General features: G+C 44.5%; 2 protein-coding genes across 2 annotated transcripts in view; one reads left to right on the top strand and one right to left on the bottom strand.

Annotated features, from left to right (window-relative positions):
* LOC120926916 (ephrin type-A receptor 7-like) overlaps positions 1–24890 on the bottom strand; it is a 456597-nt gene that overhangs the window by 407855 nt on the left and 23852 nt on the right. The gene's annotated exons all lie outside the window — the stretch shown is intronic.
* On the top strand, positions 16875–20149 carry LOC120926918 (putative protein TPRXL). Its single transcript, XM_040337217.1, has 4 exons — positions 16875–17007; positions 18017–18079; positions 18230–18328; positions 19765–20149. The coding sequence occupies exons 1-4, from the start codon at positions 16890–16892 to the stop codon at positions 20133–20135; spliced, it is 651 nt and encodes a 216-aa protein (XP_040193151.1). The 5' UTR covers positions 16875–16889; the 3' UTR covers positions 20136–20149.

Below are 24890 nucleotides of genomic sequence, written 5' to 3'. Positions count from 1 at the left end.
AAGCTCTGAAACGAGGGGAAGTTCTGCTGATTTTATCATCCAATCATGTGAAAGCTAAAATGCTATTTTTTATTTTCCTTGCATGTCCCCCTCAGATCTACAGTGACTGCACTTCCAAGTGCACTTCCAAGTGCACTTGCAGTGCACATGTAATGCAAAGTGGGTTTTCCTTTCGTAAATAACCCCCAATGTGTGATAACTGTTCCCGCACATTTGTATACCCCCAAACGGCTACCTTTGCAGCTTAAGGTGAGCAGTTGGGCTCAACCACAATTTTTTTTTACTGCTCCCCACAACCGCAAGTTTAAAATAGGCCATTTATTGCCCATTTAAGAAAACCTTTCATTGAAATCCAAACCTCACATGAATAAGTAGTGAACATGTCAACATTGCCAAATCACATTATTATTTTACACAAACAATACCTTTCCCTTGCCATGATAAAAAACAAAAAAACAACAACACTGGTCTCGAAATCTACAATGTGACCTAAGAAGGCTAAGGAAGCCTACTCTACAGGACCTACCAGTTAGGGGGTACACATCTCTGCACTTTCAAACACATTCTGCATTTGCAAGCAAGAAGCAGGATCTGCATAGATAAGGAACAGATATAGCCGCTCCATGTCACTATATAAAACAAACTATCCAAACACAATGTTGTTAACATGCATTAATACAATTATTTAAAGAGTCACTAAAGGAAAAAAAATTTTTAGCTCAAATGACTGTTTACAGGGTATAGAGACATTATAGTTAACTGATTCCTTTTAAAAATGATTAAAAATAGATAAAAAACAATCATATAATGTGCCTGCAGTTTAGTTTAGTTTTTGCTGTTGTTTCCTGGTTCTCTGATGTACAGAGCCAGAGAGCCAATAGAGGGCAGTGATGGATTGTAAAACGAAACTGGATTGGTGCTGAGGAGTTTTAGACACACAGTAATCACACCTCCTTGATTAGTGACCACAGTGAGAAATCTCCCAGTACTGTGGTGATCAGGAAACAGACAACCAGGAAGTGTCTAGAACAGAGAGGAATTACAGCAACATCAAAGCAAAAACGAACAATGAGGACATGAAACCAGGACTGCAGTAAGGTAAGGAATTTTTTTTTTCCTTTAGTGACCCTTTAATTAAACTGAGTACTTTCACATGTATACCTGAAAAAACTGAAAAAGACAGCCATCCGCCTTTTAATTAATCAGAGTATGCACGTGGGAGATATAAGAAGGACCTTTCAGGGTGCAGAACATTTCCTAATGAATAACCATGTTAAAATATCTATGAGACAGAGGATTAAAAAAATATATTTTTTATTACAAGGTTTTGTTAGCACCACATATCCAGCTGCATTGCTTTACTGCAACAGTATAACCAAATTCTAGCAACTCTCTATTGTTTAGGGATTAATCACACTGGTTTCTATATCAATAGGGTAAGCCTTTCAAATACATAATTATAAATAATACAAATTCCTAATTTTAGGATAATGTGCTCTACAGGGGTCATGGTTTCCATGAACTCCACTAATGGTGGTCAACAAGTCTGAAAATGTTGTAGGCAGTTTATGATAAACGGGCTCTATAATGTTAGGCTTTATCTGTGCTGTAAACCACTAATTCAGGATACAAAGTTAGTCTAGGGCAGTGGTGGCGAACCTTCACTTCCCATGATGCTCATGCACTCTGCAGTGTAGTTGAGCATTATGGGAAATGTAGTTCCAAAACATCTGGAGTGCCAAAGTTTGCCATAGCTTGTTTAGGGACACATGATTTGTTCGGCTCTGCCCACTATCCTTACATTTTGGATTTGTTATAGAAGTAGGACATACACATAACTTATTTTTTTGGAAGGCTCTACTGTGTCTCACAGTAAAGCAAACCCAAAATGTATAATTACGCTCCTCTTGTTATATCAAATTGTTTAAATAAACAGATGTATTAACTAACATCAATTAATCTATGTATATAGGAACATGCTAATTGATATGTCTGTTCTACAGAACATACATGCATAAAAAAATATTTACTATATAAGAAATGGATGATGGGTTTATAGCAAGTGATCATGGACCAACTTCTCTCCTGAAAGAACATGTGTTTTTGAATAGTTTGATGTTTGATTTCAGAGAAGAATCTAAACTGCTACATTGGTTAGATGGGTATTGTGGTGTGCTGAAATGTCTTGCCTGAGGGCACTCTCTAAGTCCTGGTGTTTTGTCTTCCCTTATTTCAATACAAGGTTATTCAAATGCACTGCACGTGCAGCAATAATGCCTAAGTCAGAGTTTATTTTTGCCTCTTCCTTTTTCCAGCGACATCACACCCCCAGCATATACAGTAGATTGTTTTTTCCCAGTGACATCACACCTTCATCATATAGATTGGTCTTTTCCCAGTGACATTATACCTCCAGTATACATATTGATCTTTCCACAGTGAAACCCCTCCTTCAGCACACATATTGGTCTTTACTCTGTAAGATCCATCACCCAGGACACAAACATTTATCTTTCCACAGTATCCCTTCTCCTTAACAGTTTGACCTCCAGAGACTTCTCAGTTTGCAGTCACACATACTGTAACTCGGGTTTGCAAAGTCAGTAGGTGCAGTTTTATAATCCTTACGGCTATTGAAGAACAAATTTAAATTAAGTACAGTACAGGCAGTCCAAAAGTTATAAAAAACATTCTAATTACGTACAACTCATACCTACAAATGGAGGGAGACAACAGGAAGTGTGAGGAAATCTACCACTAGGAAGAGAAATTCACTCCTTTAAGAGTTACCATGGGAAAAAGGTGTCTCCACTTTCCACTAAAGCTTTATAACCAATCCTTGTTTCCATGACCACCCAACATTTTCACAATCCAATTGTCACATGGACAGAAAGTGAGGTGGAATCTTCTGAACAGGGGCACAGACATCAGAACAAATTTCCTATGCTATCCAAAAAGCATAAATACATTTTTTGGCTGGAATTATACTTATAAAATATACATGTTCCAACTCCAACATACAAATTCAATTTAAGAACAAACCTAAAGACCCTATCTTGTTCGTAACACAGGGACTGACTGTACCAACTAGAGATATGAAGCATCAATATATTAAAAACATAATTTATTACAAAAGTAAAAAATTTGTGTACTTTAATAAAATCAAAATCACACATCACATTTTCTTGAAAAAACTTGAATGAAACAAAGAGAAGAACGAAATCCATCAAGAGATTGATAAATCAACAAACAGCTTAGTAATTATTATGGTGTTTCTAGATCAATGCATTTTGTAAAAATCCTGCTTCTTCAGGATCTTCGTCAATCTCAAAATGTGTGTTGTTAATGGTGTTTACAAGAGAATATTAAATACATTTAATAGATGTATGGTGTCGATATCCCCCCTTCTTTTTTGTTTTTCTTTCATGTTCCCCTTTCGGGGTAGGTTTTGATCATTTGCATTTTGTTCTACTGTTATTTTATAGTATTTGATTTATGTATTATTGTCTTGTAAGGACCAACAGCCACACAAATACTGAGATTGGTAAAGAACCTGAAGAAGCAAGATTTTCATGAAACGTAGTGATTTATTTCTGTAAAAACACTAGATACGTTTGCATATCTGTTTTATATAGGAGATTACTTATGTATAAACACAGGAGGATAATATCTCCCTCTAACAATCAATGCATTGCAATAAGAAATATATACAATTTAAAAGATAACTAATGCACATAAATACCTACATTATATTTAGAAAATATGCACCGCTGTGCCCTTTTTTGCTACACTAACTTTATTGGTAAAAGAAAGCTGTGCGGCATCCATTGACTGATATCTCTCTCTCTTTCTCAATCTCTCCCTCTCTCTGCAAAACTGTCAGGCAATATATTAAGCAATAGAGATACAGTATATTCAGTAGTGTCACAAAGGTAAAGCATATTAGAAATGACACATGCTTCATTCTAACCATAGCACTTGTTGCTCGTTATTTATCACCAGCAGATTAATTTCACAAAATATGCAAGTCTGCATTTAAAGCCTAGTCTAAGCTTACATTGTATACTATCATTTACTTTGTTAGAAGGCTCCCAAGCAATCCATAATTCAAAGTGAGGCTGTTTACGACTCCAGCTCAATAGCGGGAAGTGAATGTCACTCTAATGGTGCCTCTTCCAAAGATTTAATTATATTAAATGTTATGACAATAATAATAGTAATCAAGAAAGATTAAGCAGATGGTGACTATTGACCAAGATGATAAAAAGGCATTAATTTACTACTTTTAATGGGCTTATCTAATCTGATTGTGGCTATAAACATTAATTACAAAATCAATCAAGGCAAAGCATTCACTCAAAGCTCTTCTTTAAATGAGCACTTAGCACCCTCTTCTTTTACTGTATTTCCAAATATGAAATGATTATTATAAGAAAGAAAATGCAACCATTATATTGTGAGATCACACATTAGAAAAACACAACTTAATTAAGTCAGGTTTATGCTACTTTTGAAGGAAACTTTGAAGTGTTTGAAGGGTAGCATTGTATTTCAGCCCTGCAATAAACAAATATTAGCACTGAAGTTCATCCAATATTCATGCAACTTTTTCATAGCAGCCAACAACCTATATTGTATTGACTGTACTTGAAATTGTTATAGCATACCCTTTTGTATCTATGCTTACCCATAATGTGTTAAATAAAAATCACATACTGTAGATATGATGTAAACATACAATAGATCATTCATGGGTTTATTGATTAAATTACACTAGATCATTCATGTCTATCATAAAACATCCTATATGCACACCATATCCTGAGCTAAGAACGTTAAAAGCCATAACTGTGATAATAAAATCCTTTGGCAAGGATGTAAGTCAGCTCTTAGCTGTGATAAATGCACCAAACAAAAACATGAATAAGCAAATATTGGTCACGAATATGTAACAAAAGGAAAGACAGAAGGGAGGCAGGAAAGAACCTTGCTTTAAAAAGAAAAAAAAACCTTTCTTAAACTTCCCAACCTCTGTATAACATTTTTCTGTGAAAGCATCCTCTCTATTCTGCTGACCAATCCTGTACCAATTACTTCTAGTTAAAATCAATGAATCATAAAAAATCTACTCCATTGACAGTGGCAAATCTACTGTACCTTTGCAGTCTGACTTTCAAATCAGCTAAGCTGCTTTTTTTTTAAGATTTTCCTAAATTCTTATGCCCTGTACACACGATCGGTCCATCCGATGAAAACGGTCTGATGGACCGTTTTCATTGGTTAACCGATGAAGCTGACTGATGGTCAGTCGTGCCTACACACCATCCGTACATGACGTAAAACACAACGACGTACTGAAAAAAAATTCAAGTTCAAGTTCAATGCTTCCAAGCATGCGTCGACTTGATTCTGAGAATGAATGGATTTTTAACTGATGGACGTGCCTACAAGCAATCGTTTTTTTTTCTAATCGGTTAGGTATCCATCGGTTAAATTTAAAACAAGATTGCTTTTTTTTAACCTATGGATAAATAACCGATGGGGCCTACACACGATCGGTTTGGTCCGATGAAAACAGTCCATCAGACCGTTCTCATCGGTTTGACCGATCATGTGTACGCGGCATTAAAGTTTGAATTGAATTCTCCTGCTCTGTCAACCAAAGATAAGTAGTAGATAATGTACAGACCTATGTGAAAAGCTGTACAGAATGTTGCATTTATAAATTTCTAATTCTTTTTTTTACAAATCTCTTTATTGATTTTTTCATTTTTTTCCCCATACAAAAAAAAAGTAAACATACATACACATATACGCTACATTTACATTATACAGTCCTGATCAAAAGTTTAAGACCACTTGAAAAATGGCAATAAAATCATATTTTACATTGTTGGATCTTAACAAGGTTCCAAGTAGAGCTTCAACATGCAACAAGAAGAAATGAGAGTGGGACAAAACATTTTTTGAGCATTCAATTAATTGAAAATAATGATTAAACTGAAACAGGCTGTTTTATAGCTGATCAAAAGTTTAGGACCACATGCCTTTAAAAGGCCAAATCTGTGCAAAGATGTGGATTCATTGTAATTTTCTGTCAGGTAGTCACACGTTGTGATGGCAAAGACAAAAAAACTCTCCCTTTTTTAACGTGGTCGGGTTGCTGAACTGCATAAGCAGGGTCTCTCATCAAGACACTCGATGATCCTCGACCCAAATTAAGGCCCTTACTGGTGCTGACTGCAGCCCCATAACCATCAGACGACATCTGAGACTAAAGGGCTTCAAAAACAAAAAATGTCTTCAAAAACCTCCTCTCCTTGAACGCCACAGAACTGCTCGTTTGGACTTTGCAAGAGAGCACCAAACATGGGACATTCAAAGGTGGAAGAAAGTTTTATTCTCTGATGAGAAAAAGTTTAACCTTGATGGTCCTGATGGTTTCCAACGTTACTGGCATGACAAGCAGATCCCACCTGAGATGTTTTCTACGCGCCACAGTGGAGGGGGCACCATAATGGTCTGGGGTGCTTTTTCCTTCAGTGGAACAATGGAGCTTCAGGAAGTGCAGGGGCGTCAAACGGCCGTTGGCTATGTCCAGATGTTGCAGAGAGCATTCCTCATGACTGAGGGCCCTCGTCTGTGTGATAACGACTGGGTTTTTCAACAGGACAACGCTACAGTACACAATGCCCGCAGGACAAGGGACTTCTTCCAGGAGAATAGCATCACTCTTTTGGCCCATCCTGCGTGTTCCCCTGATCTAAATCCAATTGAGAACCTTTGGGGATGGATGGCAAGGGAAGTTTACAAAAATGGACAACAGTTCGAGACAGTAGATGGCCTTCGTGCGGCTGTCTTCACCATTTGGAGAAATGTTCCCACTCACCTCATGGAAACACTTGCATCAAGCATGCCGAAATTAATTTTTGAAGTGATCAACAATAACGGCGGAGCTACTCATCACTGAGTTCATGTTTGGAAGTTGGATTTCTGTTTTGGGGGGATTTAGTCTTTTTTTGGAGGTGTGGTCCTAAACTTTTGATCAGCTGAAAAACAACCTGTTTCAGTTTATTTGTTGTTTTCATTAAATTGAATGCTCAAAAAATGTTTTGTCTCACTCTCATTTCTTCTTGTTGCATGTTGAAGCTCTACTTGGAACCTTGTTAAGATCCAACGATGTAAAATATGATTTTTTGCCATTTTTCAAGTGGTCTAAGGCCACGTACACACGATAGGATAGCCAGAGGACAACGGTCTGAAGGACTGTTTTCATTGGTCAAAACCGATCATGTGTGGTCCCCATAGGTTATTTAACCTTCGATTAAAAAAATAGGAACTTGCTTTAAAATTTAACCGATGGACGCCTAACCGATAGGTCAAAACCGATAGTTAGTATGCAAAAGCATCGGTTAAATACCCGCGCATGCTCTGAATCAAGTCGACACATTCTTGGAAGCATTGAACTTCGTTTTTTTCAGCACGTCGTTGTGTTTTACGTCACCGCGTTCTGACACGATCGGTTATTTAACCTTTGGTGTGTAGGCGCGACGGACCATCAGTCAGCTTCATCGGTTAACCTTCAGACCGTTCTCATCGGATGGACTGATCGTGTGTACGAGGCTTTAAACTTTTGATCAGGGCTGTACATTTAACACATATCTGCTCTCTTCTGGAGCCTTCTTAAAATTCCATTTCGCATTAATTTCATCTAACTCATATACCTTTTACACTCTTCTCCCTCCCTTCCTTTATTCCATGGTGTGGTTATCCTCCTCTTAGAGCTTATTTTAACCTGAAGCTGTCATAGGATTTTCTATCCAGCTTTCCCATACTCTCTTATATTTCTCCCCACGACCTCTATTACAGTATGTTTCCCTATACAATGGCAGATTCGTATTTACTAAATTTTTCCATTGTCCAATCGAGAGGGGCTTCTGCCTTTTTCCAGTTTAGAACTATCACCTTTCTAGCATTAAATAATAATAAACCCAGTTGTGTTCTCCTTCCCACAGACATGTTATCTTTTTTTACCAATCCTAACAGGCAGATTTCTGCCTCCTGTTCCATAACTATTGATGTTATTATAGCAATCACTCCCAGGACCTCTCTCCAAAATGCTACTATCTTCGGGCATGACCAAAATATGTGCATAAAATTACCTGGCATATCTGCACATCTCCAACAGTTTTGAGGGTTTAATGGGGAGAACTTATGTAACTTATATGGTGTATAATAACTTCTATGTAATATTTTAAATTGTATTAATTTATCTCGGAGTGATACCAAGATCTGAAATGGAAACCTCCATACTTCCTCCCAATCCTCCTCCACCAAATTTGGAATGTCTCTTCTCCAATTTTCACTTACTTTACTTATATCTGGAGATAAAGGCCCAGATTCACAACGGAGATACGACAGCGTATCTCCAGATACGCCGTCGTATCTCAGAATTGTGCCGTCGTATCTATGCGACTGATTCTTAGAATCAGTTACGCATAGATATCAATTCGATCCGACAGGCGTAAGTCTCTTACGCCGTCGGATCTTAACTGCAATTTTTTTTTGCCCGCTAGGTGCCACTTCCGTCGATTTCCCCATTGAGTATGCAAATTAGCTAGATACGCAAATTCCCAAATGTACGCGCGGCCGACGCAGTAATGTTACAACGTTTACGTTAGGCTTTTCCCAGTGTAAAGTTACCCCTGGGTCTATGAGGCGCATTCAATGTTAAGTATGGGCGTCGTTCCTGCGTCGAAAATTAAAAAAATTACGTTGTTTGCGTAAGTCGTCCGTGAATGGTGCTGGACGTAATTTACGTCCACGTCAAAACCAATGACGTCCTTGCGACGTCATTTAGAGCAATGCACGCTGAGATATTTTAGGGACGGCGCATGCGCAGTTCGTTCGGTGCGGGGACGCCCTTCATTTAAATGATACACGCCCCCTACCCGCCGAATTTGAATTCCGCCAGGTGATTTACGTTACACCGCCACAACTTTACACGCAAGTGCTTTGTGAATAAAGCACTTGCCTGAAAAACTTGCGGCGGCGTAACGTAAATCAGATAGGTTACGCCCGCCCAAATTTACGCCCATATACGTGAATCTGCCCCGTAGTCTTTATTAAATATGCATATATGGTTGAAATGAACTTTTTTCCCGTTTTCACCATTTGTTCCAAACCCAATTCTATTAATTGTGGGGTTCCTCCCGGGAATTGGGCTGAATAAGCATGGATAAGTTGCATGTATCTAAAAACATAATTCTCAGGAAGCTTCCATAACTGCCTCATTTCTGCATATGTATAGAATTTCTCCCCCTGTAGTACTTGTGATATCCTTTTTACTCCATACTTAGTCCATGCTCCTGGATCCTGAATGGAATCCAAATGTGGTAACTCAGGATTTCTCCACAATGGGGTATTTGGGGATAACTTTGTATTGGAGTATCCTTCTTTTCTTATAACAGCTTTCCATATCTTAACCGTTGTTATCATTGAAGGGGTTAGATCTCGTCTCGTTTTTATCCCCCTATACAACAGCCCCTGCAGTGCCTCCACTGATTGGACCACTGCTGCTTCTTTTTTTTTTTTTTATTTTTTATTTATACACAGCAAGAAACTGGTCCACATGGGCCCCAACAGTAACACTACAATCATTGTATCATTACATTCAAAGATGTTGAATAACGTAGTAAAGAACAGAGATTTGGGGCACAGGAAGGGACACCATTGCCGGGTTAATACCTGGCGTAACCATCTGGGTTGTCTTACCCGGTCATGTCCCCTCGGTCTCCCGTCCCTATATTCCCATCCGCTCCGCCTCCGCTCAACTCCTGGCTAGAGTCCAGAGCCGATGGGGCGTAATAAACCCGTGAGGTCCAGCGAACACAGCTCTCCCCATTTTCCGTTTTCTAAGTGTGAGTAAGCTAAAGAGAGCGAGAAAATAGAGTGCAAAAGTCGCACAGAAAGCATCTAGAGAATGTAGAGTTAAGGGTGTACAGCAAGGAAGCTGTACTAGAAGGGGGAGGGTGGGGTGGGGGGGGGGGGAAGTCGCGAGCATGGCCTTCTCAATGTCGGGTTACCCCCGGGCCTCAGTGGCTCCCTCCAGGAGCCCATTCCAACTGTTTGCTTTTCATCCCGTACGGTTCTAGTCACCGGCCGTCACCCTCAAGGGACTTCCCCTGAGGGATTGGCCCTCTTCCGAGTACTTAAAAGAGTTCCATAGTCTCCACGTCTGAGTGTACAGTTCAGTCTTGTCTTGTTTTGTCAGTATCAAGTCTTCCATTGTGTTAATGTCGTCAACCTTCTGTATCCACATGGCAACCGACGGTGGGTGTGGGGATCGCCAACAGAGCGGTATGCACGCCTTCGCCGCATTTAATAGGTGGCGAACTATCGATTTTTTGTATGTCCGAGTCGGGGTATCGTTCACGTGCAGGAGGAAGTACGCCGGTGTATTCGGGACCGTCCGATCCGAGAACATTTGCGTTATTCGCCGAATTTCGCTCCAGTATGTCTGTAGACGTGGGCACGACCAAAATATGTGGAGCAAGGTGCCCCTGTCTGCCTGACACCTCCAACAGGTGTCCGGCACCGACGGAAACAGACGGTGTAGTAGGTCTGGGGTCCTATACCACCTCGTCAGCAACTTAAAGTTAGTTTCCTGTGTTTTCGCACAGATCGACGACTTGTGTGTGAATCTAAGTATACGTTGTGTCTGAGCCGGCGTAAAGTGGCATTCCAGATCCCTTTCCCATTTACCCAGGCACGGGATCCGGTAGTCATCCGACGGTGTTATCAGAATCGTGTGCATCAACGATAAAGCGTGCGGTAATGGCTCTGACTCCGAGCATATCACCTCCAAGGACGTAAGTACGCGTCCAACTTCGGAGGGTGGTGATAGCGTTCGTAGGAAATGACTCAACTGTCCAGTTCTCAGGAAGTCCAGTCTATACTGGCCCGCAGGGTCCGTCAGCTCGGCCGTCGTTCTCCAACGGCCTGCAACGCTAAAGTGTGAGGCCTGGAACAGGCCCGAGTCTCTCAGTTCGCGGAGCCTGGGATCTGTCAGGCCCGGTGTAAATGATGGGTTGCCCAAAATGGGGCGCAGGGGGGAGGCTTCCGATGACAGGCGGAACCGCACCACTAGCCCGGAACACACCGTGATAGTGTTACTGATAAGTGGGTGTCTGTTCACGTCGCTTGGCTTCATGTCCTGGCACCACGGGGCCGACCTCAGCTGTACGTCGCATTGCGCCTGCTCCAACCTCGGCCAGAGCTTGGTCTGTCCATGGCGGCACCAGTCCACCAGTCGGTTCAACTGGGCCGCGTAGTAGTACATCTTAACATTGGGCGCTGCGAGGCCCCCGTAGTTCTTGGGCATGGTGAGTATAGTCCTGCTAATCCTGGGGTGTCTGCCCGCCCATAGGAACGACCCAAACGCAGACTGGACTCGTCTAAAATAGGCGGCCGGTATATGTATAGGGAGGGCCTGTAGTAGATAAGTGAATTTAGGTAGTATTGTCATCTTAAGGATACTACACCTCCCAAACCATGAATGAAGGCCCGTGGTCCACTGATCTAGCTGTTTCTGTACCTTTTGGAGTAGTGGGGGGAAGTTGAGCTTAAAGATGTCATTTAGTTTGGGCGGTATGCGGGTCCCGAGATATGTCAGGGCTGTGCTTGTCCATTTCAGACCAAAGCGTTGTTTAAGAGACTGTAAGTGCGCTTGGGGGATCCCCACCGCCATCGCTTCAGATTTGGTCATATTAATTTTTAGGTTGGAAAGCCTACCGTACGTGTCAAATTCCCGTAGGAGACTCGGCAGCGAGGTTGTTGGGTTTGTCAGGGAGAAAAGCATGTCATCAGCGTAGGCTGAGACTTTATGTTGACAGTTACCTATAATTACTCCCGTGATGTCAGGGTTCCGCCTGACATGTTGCAGGAAGGGCTCAAGTGTTAGGGCGAAGAGTAGAGGCGACAGCGGGCAACCCTGCCTGGTCCCGTTCGAAATCGGGAAAGGGTCTGATGTAGTGCTATTCGCCCGTACTCTGGCCGAGGGATCTACATAAGCTGCCCCTATCCAGCCCATCATCTTCTGTCCTAGCCCTATATGTCTGAGTGTTGCGAACATGAATTGCCAGTTCACTCGGTCGAACGCCTTTTCGGCATCCGTCCCGACAAACACTGCAGGCGTCTTGGAGGTGCTGGTCCACTGCTGCTTCTAACATAGTAGCGGAGTCAAACCCATCAGGGTTCAACCATCTCCCTACCGTCACCAGATGTGTGGCTAGATAGTAGACATGTGCAGACTTGAATATTTCGTTTCGTTTTTCGTTTTCGTTTTGAAAAATAAATTTATTTAGTTACTCCCGAAAATCGTTTTGATGTATTTCGTTTTTCGTTGGGTAATAGCTTTCGTCCGAAAATTCAATAATACTTGGTTTCTGTCGAATGGTTAAAAAAAAAATTCGACGGAATTTCGAATTTTTTACGCCGAATTGTACATTTATTTTTACACCATAAGCCTTCAATGACAGTCAGATTCAGCTATTTTCGATTCTATGTCGAATTTTCGTCGTTCCATTCCTAATGTAGCCAACTTAGTTTCACATTCGTCTCCATCTCTGGCTCCAATATGGCGGCATCCGACGGCATGGCGGCGCTCAGCCAGGACCTCATGCTGGTTCCTGGACCTAGCACTGAACCTGAAGTTCCTGAACCACTGCCAGAACATTCCCCAGCTCCTCCAACTTCTCCAACTTCTCCATCACCCAAAAGGCGGCGCAGGGGGACACAATCTGCACCCAGCAGGAAGCGAAACATCACCTGGACTCATATTGAGTCCCAGGTGCTTGTCCGGGAAACGCTTCCTTGCTGGATGCAGCTGTGTGGTCCCCGCTCCAGGGAGACAAGCCCGCAGTGGAAGTTGGAGAAGTGGGAGGAGATCTCCAGGAAAGTTGAGGCGATGTATCGCCATCGGCGTGACCCGACTGCCTGTCGGAAGAAATTTAGCGACATAAAGCGGTAAGTATAACGTGTCTGATTTATTTTAATTTGTTTACATTTTAACCAGTTCAGCCCCAGAGGATTTGGCTGCCAAATGACCGTGCCAGTTTTATGTGTTTTGGCACTGCATCACTTTAACTGTAAATTGTGTGTGGCTCCAAAACAAAATTGAAGCCCTTTTTTTCCCCACAAATAGAGCTGTCTTTGGTGGTATTTGATCACTTCATTGATGTATGCTGATAAGGCTGCACCAATGGGCATTGGGCACTGATAGGTGGCACTGATGGGCTGCACTGATGGGCACCCATGGGCTGCACGGATGGGCACCGATAAGGCAGCACTGATTGGGCACTGGTAAGGCAGCACTGGTGGGCACCAAAGGGCGGCACTCAGGTGGCACAGATGGGTGGCACTGAAGGGCATTGATAGGTGGAACTGGTGGGCACTGAGAATTGGCACTAATAGGTGGCACTGATAGGTGTCAGTGATGGGTGACAATGATGTGCACTGGTAGGTGACATTGATAGGCAGCACTGCTAGGTGGCACTGATGAGGCACTGTCTGGCACCACTGGTGGGCATTGTTAGGTGGCACTGATGGGCATTGGTAGGTAGTAGTCTAGCACTGACAGGTGGCACTGGTGGTCACTGTGGGCATTGGCAGGGGGCACTGGCAAGTGGTACACTACTTGTGTCCACTGAGGCAGAATTGCCTCTTCCACTGGGGATCGATGTCCCTTACTCACAGGGCTGGTGCAAGCATTTTAGACACCCTAGGCGAAACCTCAATTTGCCATCCCCTTGGCTCCACCCTTGACTCCACCCCCTTTCCCCTGCCAATGTAAACCCCACCTTTTTAATGAAGGACCCATCAATGCAGCCTCACCAGCGCCCATCAATGCAGCCTCACCAGCACCCATCAATGCAGCTTCACCAGCGCCCATCAATGCAGCCTCACCAGCACCCATCAATGCAGCTTCACCAGTACCCATCAATGCAGCCTCACCAGCACCCATCAGATGTAGCCTCACCAGTGCCCATCAATGCAGTTTTACCAGCGCCCATCAATGCAGCTTCACCAGCGCCCATCAATGCAGCCTCACCAGCGCCCATCGAATGCAGCCTACCAGTGCCCATGAATGCAGCCTACTAGTGCCCATCAATGCAGCCTCACCCGCGCCTATCAAATGCAGCCTCTACCAGCACCCATCAATGCAGCCTCACCAGCGCCCATCAATTCAGCCTCACCAGCGCCCATCAAATGCACCCTCGCCAGTGCCCATCAATGCAGCTTCACCAGCGCCCATCAATGCAGCCTCCCCAGCACCCATCAAATGCAGCCTTACCAGCGCCCATCGATGCAGCTTCACCAACACCAAACAAATGCAGCCTACCAGTGCCCATCAATGCAGCCTACCAGAGCCCATTATTGCAGCCTCACCAATGCCCATCAATGCAACCTCACCAGCGCCCATCAAATGCACCCTCGCCAGTACCCATTAAATGCACCCTCGCCAGTGCCCATCAATGCAGCCTCACCAGCACCCATCAAATGCAGCCTTACCAGCGCCCATCGAATGCAGCCTACCAGTGCCCATGAATGCAGCCTACTAGTGCCCATCAATGCAGCCTCACCCGCGCCTATCAAATGCAGCCTCTACCAGCACCCATCAATGCAGCCTCACCAGCGCCCATCAATGCAGCCTCACCAGCACCCATCAAATGCACCCTCGCCAGTGCCCATCAATGCAGTTTTACCAGCCCCCATCAATGCAGCTTCACCAGCGCCCATCAATGCAGCCTCACCAGCACCCATCAAATGCACCCTCGCCAGTGCCCATCAATGCAGTTTTACCAGCGCCCATCAATGCAGCTTCACCAGCGCCCATCAAATGCACCCTCGCCAGTACCCATTAAATGCACCCTCGCCAGTGCCCATCAATGCAGCCTCACCAGCACCCATCAAATGCAGCCTCACCAGCGCCCATCGAATGCAGCCTACCAGTGCCCATGAATGCAGCCTACTAGTGCCCATCAATGCAGCCTCACCCGCGCCTATCAAATGCAGCCTCTACCAGCACCCATCAATGCAGCCTCACCAGCACCCATCAAATGCACCCTTGCCAGTGCCCATCAATGCAGCCTCCCCAGCACCCATCAAATGCAGCCTTACCAGCGCCCATCGAATGCAGCCTACCAGTGCCCATCAATGCAGCCTCACCCGCGCCTATCAAATGCAGCCTCTACCAGCACCCATCAATGCAGCCTCACCAGCGCCCATCAAATGTAGCCTCGCCAGTGCCCATAAATGCAGATTCACCAACACCAAACAAATGCAGCCTACCAGTGCCCATCAATGCAGCCTACCAGAGCCCATTATTGCAGCCTCACCAATGCCCATCAATGCAACCTCACCAGCGCCCATCAAATGCACCCTCGCCAGTACCCATTAAATGCACCCTCGCCAGTGCCCATCAATGCAGCCTCACCAGCACCCATCAAATGCAGCCTTACCAGCGCCCATCGAATGCAGCCTACCAGTGCCCATCAATGCAGCCTACTAGTGCCCATCAATGCAGCCTCACCCGCGCCTATCAAATGCAGCCTCTACCAGCACCCATCAATGCAGCCTCACCAGCGCCCATCAATGCAGCCTCACCAGCACCCATCAAATGCACCCTCGCCAGTGCCCATCAATGCAGTTTTACCAGCGCCCATCAATGCAGCTTCACCAGCGCCCATCAAATGCACCCTCGCCAGTACCCATTAAATGCACCCTCGCCAGTACCCATTAAATGCACCCTCGCCAGTGCCCATCAATGCAGCCTACCAGAGCCCACCAATGAATGTTTGCTTGCTTCCATTAATTCGTGAGTCGGGACACAGACACAGTTCTCCGAGGCCGCTGTGCGAATGGAACAGTGGCTGCCTGCTGATGCTGAGACTTAGTTGCTTGCTGCAGAGAGAAGAGAGTAGAAACATCAGTGGCCGGGCGCCCTATGCAGCAGGGCGCCCTAGGCGGCTGCCTATTATGCCTAGTGGTAGCACCGGCCCTGCTTACTCAACAGCCAGTGATCGCCTTTTTCTCATCACGCTGTGACGGCGCGGAGAAAAAAAAAAAACATTAACAAACTTTGTTTTGATCACGTGATCAGCTGTCATTGGCTGATAGCTGATCACATGGAACGGGCCCCTTACTCGGATCCGTGATCACCTGAGTCTCAGTGACTCGGTGATCACAGCACGCCCTGCAGGGGGCACTCGGGGCGCACGCAAAGGGGAGGACATATATTAATGTCCTACCGGCATTTGGGGTCTGTGCTGTAGCTGTCATTTGGCAATAGTGCAGGCGCTAGTGGTTAAATATATTCGCCACGATCATTGTAAGAGGAATCACCTGTAGATTGCGCCCCCTTTCTGACCAGGCCACATTCTTGTATTTATATTTAGTGTGCTGCAGCTTTAACTGACAATTGCACGCTCCTGCGCTGTACTACCCAAATCAAATTCACGCCCTTTTTCCCACCACATATAGAGCTTTTTTTGCAAATCTTGTGCTACATGAAAAAGTGCGCCTAATCCAAAAATTGTATTTGTATTGTTTCTTTCTACATTTGTTTCATGTGTTGATGTCATTTTTAGATTACAATTGTAGTTTAATTATGGAACCCGTGTCTCTTCTCTTTTTGTTTTGCAGTTCCATTGTGCGCAAACGCGGGCAGCCGGGGCGCCGAGGAAAGCCGGTATCTCTCCTCCCCCATGAGGCCGAGCTATTAGCTGGGATAGGGGAGGATGAGATAGCCCAGCTGCAGGCTCATCAAGGTTGGTCTCAGGATTGCATTGTGTGCAAGACATTTTTTTGTCAAGCATCGGACATTTACCATGTTGTGTTTGATTTTATTTAAAGTTCGTATCAAGGCCCAGCGGCGCCGGAAGCGGAGGGAGGAGGAGGAGCAGGAGTCCTCAAGTTCTTCCTCAAGTTCTTCCTCAAGCAGTAACAGTAAGTAGTGTTCTAGTAGTAGTACTAGTAGTGTACTAGTTGTCAGTGGCGGCTGCCGGTGCTCTAAATGTTTGGGGGGCGCAAGCGAAAATAAATAAATTGCAGCCTCACTGTGCCTATCAAATGCAGCCACTGTGCCATCAATTATCACCACTGTGCCATGCCATCAAACGCAGCCACTGTGCCAATTGTTACCACTGTGCCCATTGTTGCCACTGTGCATGTCACTGTGCCCTTTAATTGTCACCACGGTGCCCATTGTCGCCACTGTGCCCATTGTCACCACTGTGCCCATTGTCACCACTGTACCCATTGATGCCACTGTGCCCTTTGTCGCCTCTGTGCCCATTGTCGCCGCTGTGCTCTGATAGGCACTTCCGCAGCTGGCAACAATAACATACATTCATGCAATAAATTAATGTATGTTATTTGCGAGAGCCAGAGGGGGTGGCGCTGCAGAGCACTCTATAGACGGACCGCCATCACTGCAGTTAGTATAAGTAAAATAAACATTCTTAAAGGGCCCTTTTTTTTTGGACTACAGGAGGGGGGGCGGCGCCCAGGCGCCCCCTATGGATGAGCCACCACTGGTACTAGTGACTGACTATACAGTGGGTCCTTTTCCATTTGTCCAGCCTTCCGTTGTCAATTTCAGTGTCATTGCTTCTCGCTCAAGCACTGACAGCCTCAGGTAGAGCCTCTGCGACGCTCTGTCAGGTAACACAAGTGTTTGCGTAACTTACGCAATTTGACAGAACGTCGCGGTCTGAACTGAGACGCCTGATCAGTGGTGGTCGCTGGAACCAGGACAGGTAAGTACCTCTTTATTTTTCAACAGATTTTTTCTAAATGGTGAATGCTTTGTAGATAAACATTAGTGACCAGTGACCTGCCCTGCCTGTATTGCCCATGGTAATAGAGAGATAATATAATACATTGTATAGTATTTTTGTTTCTTTGAAGATTGGACATTGTGACGTTCAACATTTCTCCTTTATTAAATAAATAGGTGTCATCCAGTCAGAGGGGGAGACGCAGGAGGAGGAGGAGGCTGAGGCGGGAACGCCCACATGTAAGTTCGTATAATCTTGCTAGTATCTGCTGATGAGTGATGATGATCATACCGTACATCTTTCAATGTTCTTGTACTAATGTGTGAGATTGTTGTACACTAGTGACTGCAGATTGTAATGTTCTTTTCTATATTATTCTTAATCAACAGCTACTGAGGCTGAGCAGGATGTGGAGGAGATCTGCCCTGGGGAGGCTGCTGGTGATGCTCAGGATGGTGTCCAACAGCCAGGCGCGTCAGGTCCAGGGGGTAAGTAGTATACTTTTTTTTTGTATTTTCCAGGCAAATATAGTATTTAAAAAATGAAATGCTGACGGCATACCTTGTGTAGAAATGGTTGTGATTTCTTCTGCAAGGCTTTGGTTGAGCTGCCATTATTAATTATTTATCAGTCCCCCTCTGCAGTTGATTCCAGTCTTCCTGTTAGCATTACCTGTGCTGCCTTGTTAAACCCTTAACGTCACTTCCCTGATCACGCCACCTTCTTGCTGCAGTTCAGATTCCCAGTCTGAGCCAATCACTGCCATCGTGAATGACACAGCTGGCTGGAGGGGGTGTGTCAGACAAGAATCTCCAACTATTGTCTGGCAGTCCCTGGACATGTTCAATCTCTGCCATGCCCCTGATGCATGCATTAACACTTTCCTCATGATGTCTGGTGCCTCACCTTTGGCATCATCTAAAGCAGGGGTCTCCAAACTGTGGCCCGAGGGCTAGATGTGGCCCCTTGCTAGCCTTTATCCATCCCTTGGACACTATTACTCCCACTGGCACCAACAATGGGGCACTATTTCCTCCACTGATACCATTGATGGGATATTATTCCTCCTACTAAGAGGGGCACTACACGTTCTATTGCCCAGTGCCCACCAACCCTTTGGCCATATTTATTCTTACTGATGCCGGGCCCCGAACATTTCGACCCCCGCTAGCTACAGACACAACCCGGCCCTCCTAAAGCCTGAAGGACAATAAACTGGCCCTTTGTTTGAAAAGTTTGGAGACCCCTGATCTAAAGCAAAAAATTGTAAATGACCTTGTGACCTTAGGTCATCCCTAATGCAATGTATTAAATGGCTTCTCTTTGGTGTGTGTAGTGTTATTGTTAATAGCTGGTATAGCTAATTTTTTTATACTTGCAAGTGCATATTTTTTCTTCCATATTTGCGACAGTCAGTCAGTCTTGATGAGGTAGATTAGTTAGTGGTGGTCGGTCGGTCAGCACTTAGGTGTCCATTACACCTTTAGATTTTCTCCAGGGACCAAGTGGATGCACCATGCCACCAAGCGGATAAAATCTTGCGGAGATTCCCCTTTACACTGCTTGATGTGTAGAAGGGAATCCCTTTGTATTCTGACCCCCTGGCCTGGGGAGGACACTCAGCTCCGCCCTGGTCAGAGTCAGTACAGTAAAGTACTACACCTTCCTGCACAGCTCTGCAAACTTTGGGATGATGCAGCGAATTGACACAGACAGACACCACTATCTCCTACACACAAATTGATAAGGTGCATCTCACTGAATATCAAAAATTGAAAACTGGTATGTAAGTGAAAACATCTCAAGATGTTACATGATTGTCTACAAGGGCTGGGAGATAATTGCCTTTATATAATGTTAGGGTGAAGAAGCCATGTGTATTTCTATTGTATTATCTATCTAATGTATTTTCTTTTCTTCACAGATCAGGATGAATACATTCTAGACCTCCGGGCAGTGGAGGAAGACCTGAACCTGCACGCGCCTGGTTCGGATCACAGTCCTCCCTCCCCAGCAGTTTCTCCGGCGCGTGATCTCCTCCACCCTTCAGCATCCCCCCACCTACAAATTGGCACGGGCACCTCCTCCCCACATCAAACAGGTCCAGGACACGCCCACTCTCCAGAGCCAAGGAGACCCTATAGGAGGCTGTCTCAAGCCCTGGCCCTCCTAAATCGACGGCAGATGGCTCTGGAGAGGTACCAAAGGGCAACTAGGAGGATGGTTAGCAACAGTTTGGCAGCCATTCACTCCACACTTGAGCGCCTGGTCACCAGGTTGGAGGGAAATGAATGAGGGGCCTTTTTTTTTTTTACATGTTTTTGTTTTCAATAAAAAAAAAAATATTCAGAAATAATTGTTTTCTTGAGTTTTGCTTTCCTTGTTAGGTTCATTAGGTGATGTACTGTATGTAAATGAACTAGTCCATGTATTGTTACTAACTTACATTTAACCATCAGGCTGAACTTAGGAAAGTTAAGAGATTTCTCTCTACACTATTTCGAAGTGCAAAGGGTAATCCCATGTATATTAATTATATTGTGTCCAGTCACGCCGTTCCGTACAGCTATCCCCCCACCAGAATACACATACACTCCTCAACAGTTCAAAGGGCAGTCATCATTTCCAGGGCTTGAGTAACATGGCAGCAGGGTAGATTACTCACACTGGAGACAATTACAGATGGTCATGAAACAGGCGGAGGATCAGAGAGGGCCCTGTTGTCCCCAGGGATGCAGATCGGCAATGACCAACTAATCTACCTTGCATAGAATCACATTTCCAGCTGTATGCTTCTTTGAGCTATGTTGTGTTGGTATGGTAACATACTGTGATCCTTGAGTTGACACTGTCTCTCCATCAAGAGTAACTGTCATGCTTTCGAGGTCATCTTTATAATCATTGTCTCATTTCCAGACCATCATACAAAAATGGTTAAATTAGCACACGTTGCTATTTGTATTTACAAAGACAGCAACACGTGAGCAGTAGCGCCACGTCAAGGCTTTAACCCTTGCTACTGTCCATTCACACAACATTCATTCATTCATTCATTCGTTCATTCATTCATCACTCACACTCTAGTCAGTCACTCACAACACTCATTACAAAAAAGGGTAATGGAAGGAATAAAGTGAAAAATTTGCTTAAAAAAATCTAATTCTATTTAAATCTTGGGGGTCACACCAAAGACAACTGCTATTGCAATGTCAAGTGGTAAGAAAAATAATAAAAAAAAAGATTTTCCTCAACATTTGGATGGTTCCTCTGAGTCCCATCTATCTTCACATGGTTCTGGTCTCACAAGTTAAGGTTAGGGTAACCCAGCTTGGGGAGGTTAAATTTGAGGAAAGTTAATTGTTCCATCAAATAGGGTGTCAGTTGTGAACGGTGTGGATTAAGGATATTCCCAGTAATAGAGAAAACTCTCTCACTTTGCACAGTGGTTGGAGGACAAGATAGTAGTTGCTGGGCAACCAGGCAAAGACCAGGCCACACACTTTTCTTCCCATCCCAATAGGTCAAAGGCTCCTCTGTAGGAAGCAAAGGTGCTTCATATAGGTAGGCCCTGACCATTTCAGAGGCGCTGCTCTCCTCTCGATTACCTGCTGCTTGACCTGCATCCACCAGATTGTCAAGTGCCTCGACCCAACATGCACGTGCCTCACTCTCTGTTTGTTCAGTGATGGTGCTAGGCCTTGGAATGGCACACATGGCAGGTGAATCTTCTAAACCGGCCTCATCCGGCATACATCTCTGTTGCTGCAAATTGCGGACCCTTTCAATTAGTTTTTCTTTCCAGTAGGAGAGGGTGTTGTCTCTGAGTGCCAATTTACCTTTGATCCTGGGATCACACATGGAAGCCAGCATGAGTTCAGGGCTTTTGCAGACACGGTCATTTTTCCGATCTTTTAAATTGTTTTGTAGCTTTCTGATGAAAGACACTACATCGGCATGAAGTGGGCTGCCACAAAGAGGCTCCGTGTTTTCTAGGAACGATCCCATCTTATCTATGAGATAGGTAAATAAGGGTATGACCTGTCCTAGGCTGGCATTGCTGTGACTCAAGTTTTCCGTCACATTCCGAAAGGGTTTTAAGACAGAAACGAGCTGACCAATTATACACCAGTCATCACGTCCCAGTGTGTAATCATCAATCCCAATGCTGTGGCGGGATGATAGATTGTGGATGGCTGTCTTTTGCTCCAAAATGCGTTCCAGCATTTCCAGGGTATAGTTCCACCTGGTGCTGACATCTTGTTTCAGGCGATGTATGGGGAGCCCTGATTTTTCTTGCTCCTCCCTCAACAATTGACTAGCCCGTACACTGCGGTGGAAATGCCCTGCAATCTTCCTGCAAAGTTCCAAGATTTGAGCTATTTTATTGTGTTTTTCCACTGGGATTGCACCCTTGACCACTAAATGGAGTATGTGTGCAGAACAGCGCACACCAACAAAAGATCCATCTTGGAGCGCTTTTATCATGTTTGAACCTCCGTCTGTGACTATGAAGCCAACAGAAACATTAGTGACTGCCCGCTCTCCAAACCAATTGGCCAACATTGATTTAATTGCCCGCAATATGTTGGCAGCGCTGTGCTTATCATCACAGACTTCTGTGTGGAGCAGGAAAGCTTGATAACCCTGCTCGTCTTGCGCTGCAGACCTGCTTCCTGATGAAGTTGGAATTTTTACACCACCAACTGGCACAGTGGCCTCCCACCAGTGTGCAGTCAAAGACAGGAAAGCGTGTTGACCGCTGGGAGCTGTCCACAAATCAGTGGTCAAATGAATGGTCTGACCCTCGGCTTTGGCCATTTTTTCCTTTAATGCTGCAACGCACGAATGATATAGTGCTGGAATAATCTTTCTGCTGAATGTTGTTCGTGCAGGAACAACGTATCGTGGAGCAAGGGCATGTATGAGCTGTTTAAACGGCTCCCCTTCAATCATCCGAAAAGAGGCTCCTCCAACAGCAATGAATTGGGCAATGAGGCGAGTGATCTTGTTGGCCTGCTGTTTTGACATGCCCTTGGAACTAAAGCCAACAAAACTATCCAAGGTAGGCTGATGTCCTTGGGAGGATGAGGAGCCTGATTGGCTCTGCAGTGGAACTACTGCACGTGGATGGTTTGTTTTACTAGGACCCTCTCTGTTGGCTGGGCTCTGAGTAAATGGTGTGGTTGAGGAGGTACCACCAGTACAGTCAGAGTCTGTTATGCTGCTTCCTGCGCTACCATCTTTTTCTGCCTCTGCCCGCAGTAAAGTAGAGTGGTGATAATTTTTAAGATGTAGGTTCATACCAGCATTGCTTAAATGTCCCTTCTTTTTACCCCTACTTACTTGCTTCCCACACAATTTGCATTTTGCAAAGAACCCGCCTGCTTCCATTGTTTGAAAGTATTTCCAAACTTTGCTGCGGCGGGATGCAGCCCCTTGACCCTGTTCATCTCTATTTAGGGCTGATATAGCTGCAGCAGATAGCACACCAGTGGTGGAAGCTGTTGCACTTGCCAGTGCCACTACAGTTACACTTGGTGAACTAGTGCTATTGCTCATGGCAGGGGTGCTGGGGACTAGGTCGGTGTCACTGTCATCATCACAGAATTCTTCCTCCACAATAAGAGAGGGAGAAGGGGAGTTAGGAGCAGATGAAAACAGTGAACTGCTACCTGTCCTACTCCTCACAGAATATCCCTCTTGCCCTTTCTCCAAATCATTCTGTATGTCTTGTGGGGTAAGAGTGTATAACATGTCTGCAGTGGTTGGGGAAAGAGGAGCATCACATTCCAAATCATTCTCATGGGGCAATGAAGAAGACAAAGTCTCACTCTCTGTCTCTGCTGCTGTCAATTGCTTCTTTGGGAAGCTGGGCACAGTGGGCAGTGGCATTGGCGGTGTCATTGGTGGTGGTGGTGATTGTTGTAACGGCAACTCCACTTGTTTTTTTATAGATTTCTTGGCTCTACCATAAAAATACGAAGCCATGACAGGAGGCGCTGCACTAGCAGTGGAAGCAGCAGCAGATGTTGGTGGTCTGCCAGGAAAACTACTACTACTACTAGTGGAACTAGCTTTGCTGGTGGCAGTGGTGGTGACACGGTCACCCATTGTTGTAGCGGCAGAGACACTAGTATCAGAGATCTTGCCACTTTTTTTAGCAATTCGTCCACCACGACCACGACCTGCCTTCACCTTTCCCTTGCAATGGTACATTGTTTCTGACACTATAAGTTTCTGACACTATCACTAGTATCACACTACTAATATCAACTCAAGATCAGCACTAACACAATAACTTCACTTGTGCTTATAATTCAGGTTCTCTGACAAAATCTTCTGAAATCCTTCAGAGTATGTCTGTCTCTCTCTGGTAGCAATCGTCGGAAGTTTAAGTAACAGTAAGATGGCTGTACATGTGTACTTGGAATCTCAATCTATATAGAATAATCTATAATAATATAAATTGCCCCCCTCCCCCCACAACACTGGCAGGCAGCCTCTGAGGCTATCACAATACTAGAAGCAAGCCAGCAACAGGTTTGTTCACTAGTATATCAACTATCAAATCAATATCAATTCACAACACTGCTGCTGCAGTGCTAATAATTCAGCTTCTATGACTGACAAACGGAGCAGCTAAGATTGACTTCTGAAATCCTTCAGCATATGTGTCTCTCTCTGCTAGCAAATCGTATGTGAAATCAAGATGGCTGCAACATGTGAACAGGCTATTACTGCTCCTCCTCTTTGGTTACAATCAGCCAATTACATTCCTCATCATCATCATTTTACTTCCCCCACCCAATTCTTTCAATATCGAATCTTTTCTGTCTAATGTTCGAATCTTGTCTCCTATATATATGTGTGTGTGCTGTGTATGTAGTGTACTGTATTGACTTGTGTGTATATAATGTCGAATCTAATCTATTTGAATCTATAATCTCTCTATAATGTGGATGTCGAATCTATTCTCTATAATGTCGAATCTAGTCTATAATGTCGAATCAGAATTTTATCATAAATCGAAATCTATTCTGTAATGTGGAA

The sequence above is a fragment of the Rana temporaria genome, chromosome 2 (assembly GCF_905171775.1).
Source record: "Rana temporaria chromosome 2, aRanTem1.1, whole genome shotgun sequence".
NCBI classification, from domain to species: domain Eukaryota; kingdom Metazoa; phylum Chordata; class Amphibia; order Anura; family Ranidae; genus Rana; species Rana temporaria.
This window is presented reverse-complemented; position numbering and strand designations above follow the sequence as displayed.

Coding starts and splice junctions, on each gene's coding strand:
- LOC120926918 (XM_040337217.1), top strand. CDS start 16,890: ATGTTGTGTTTGATTTTATTTAAAGTTCGTATCAAGGCCCAGCGGCGC. Junction 17,008..18,016: donor TTCTTCCTCAAGCAGTAACA/GTAAGTAGTGTT, acceptor TTAAATAAATAG/GTGTCATCCAGTCAGAGGGG. Junction 18,329..19,764: donor AGGCGCGTCAGGTCCAGGGG/GTAAGTAGTATA, acceptor TTTTCTTCACAG/ATCAGGATGAATACATTCTA.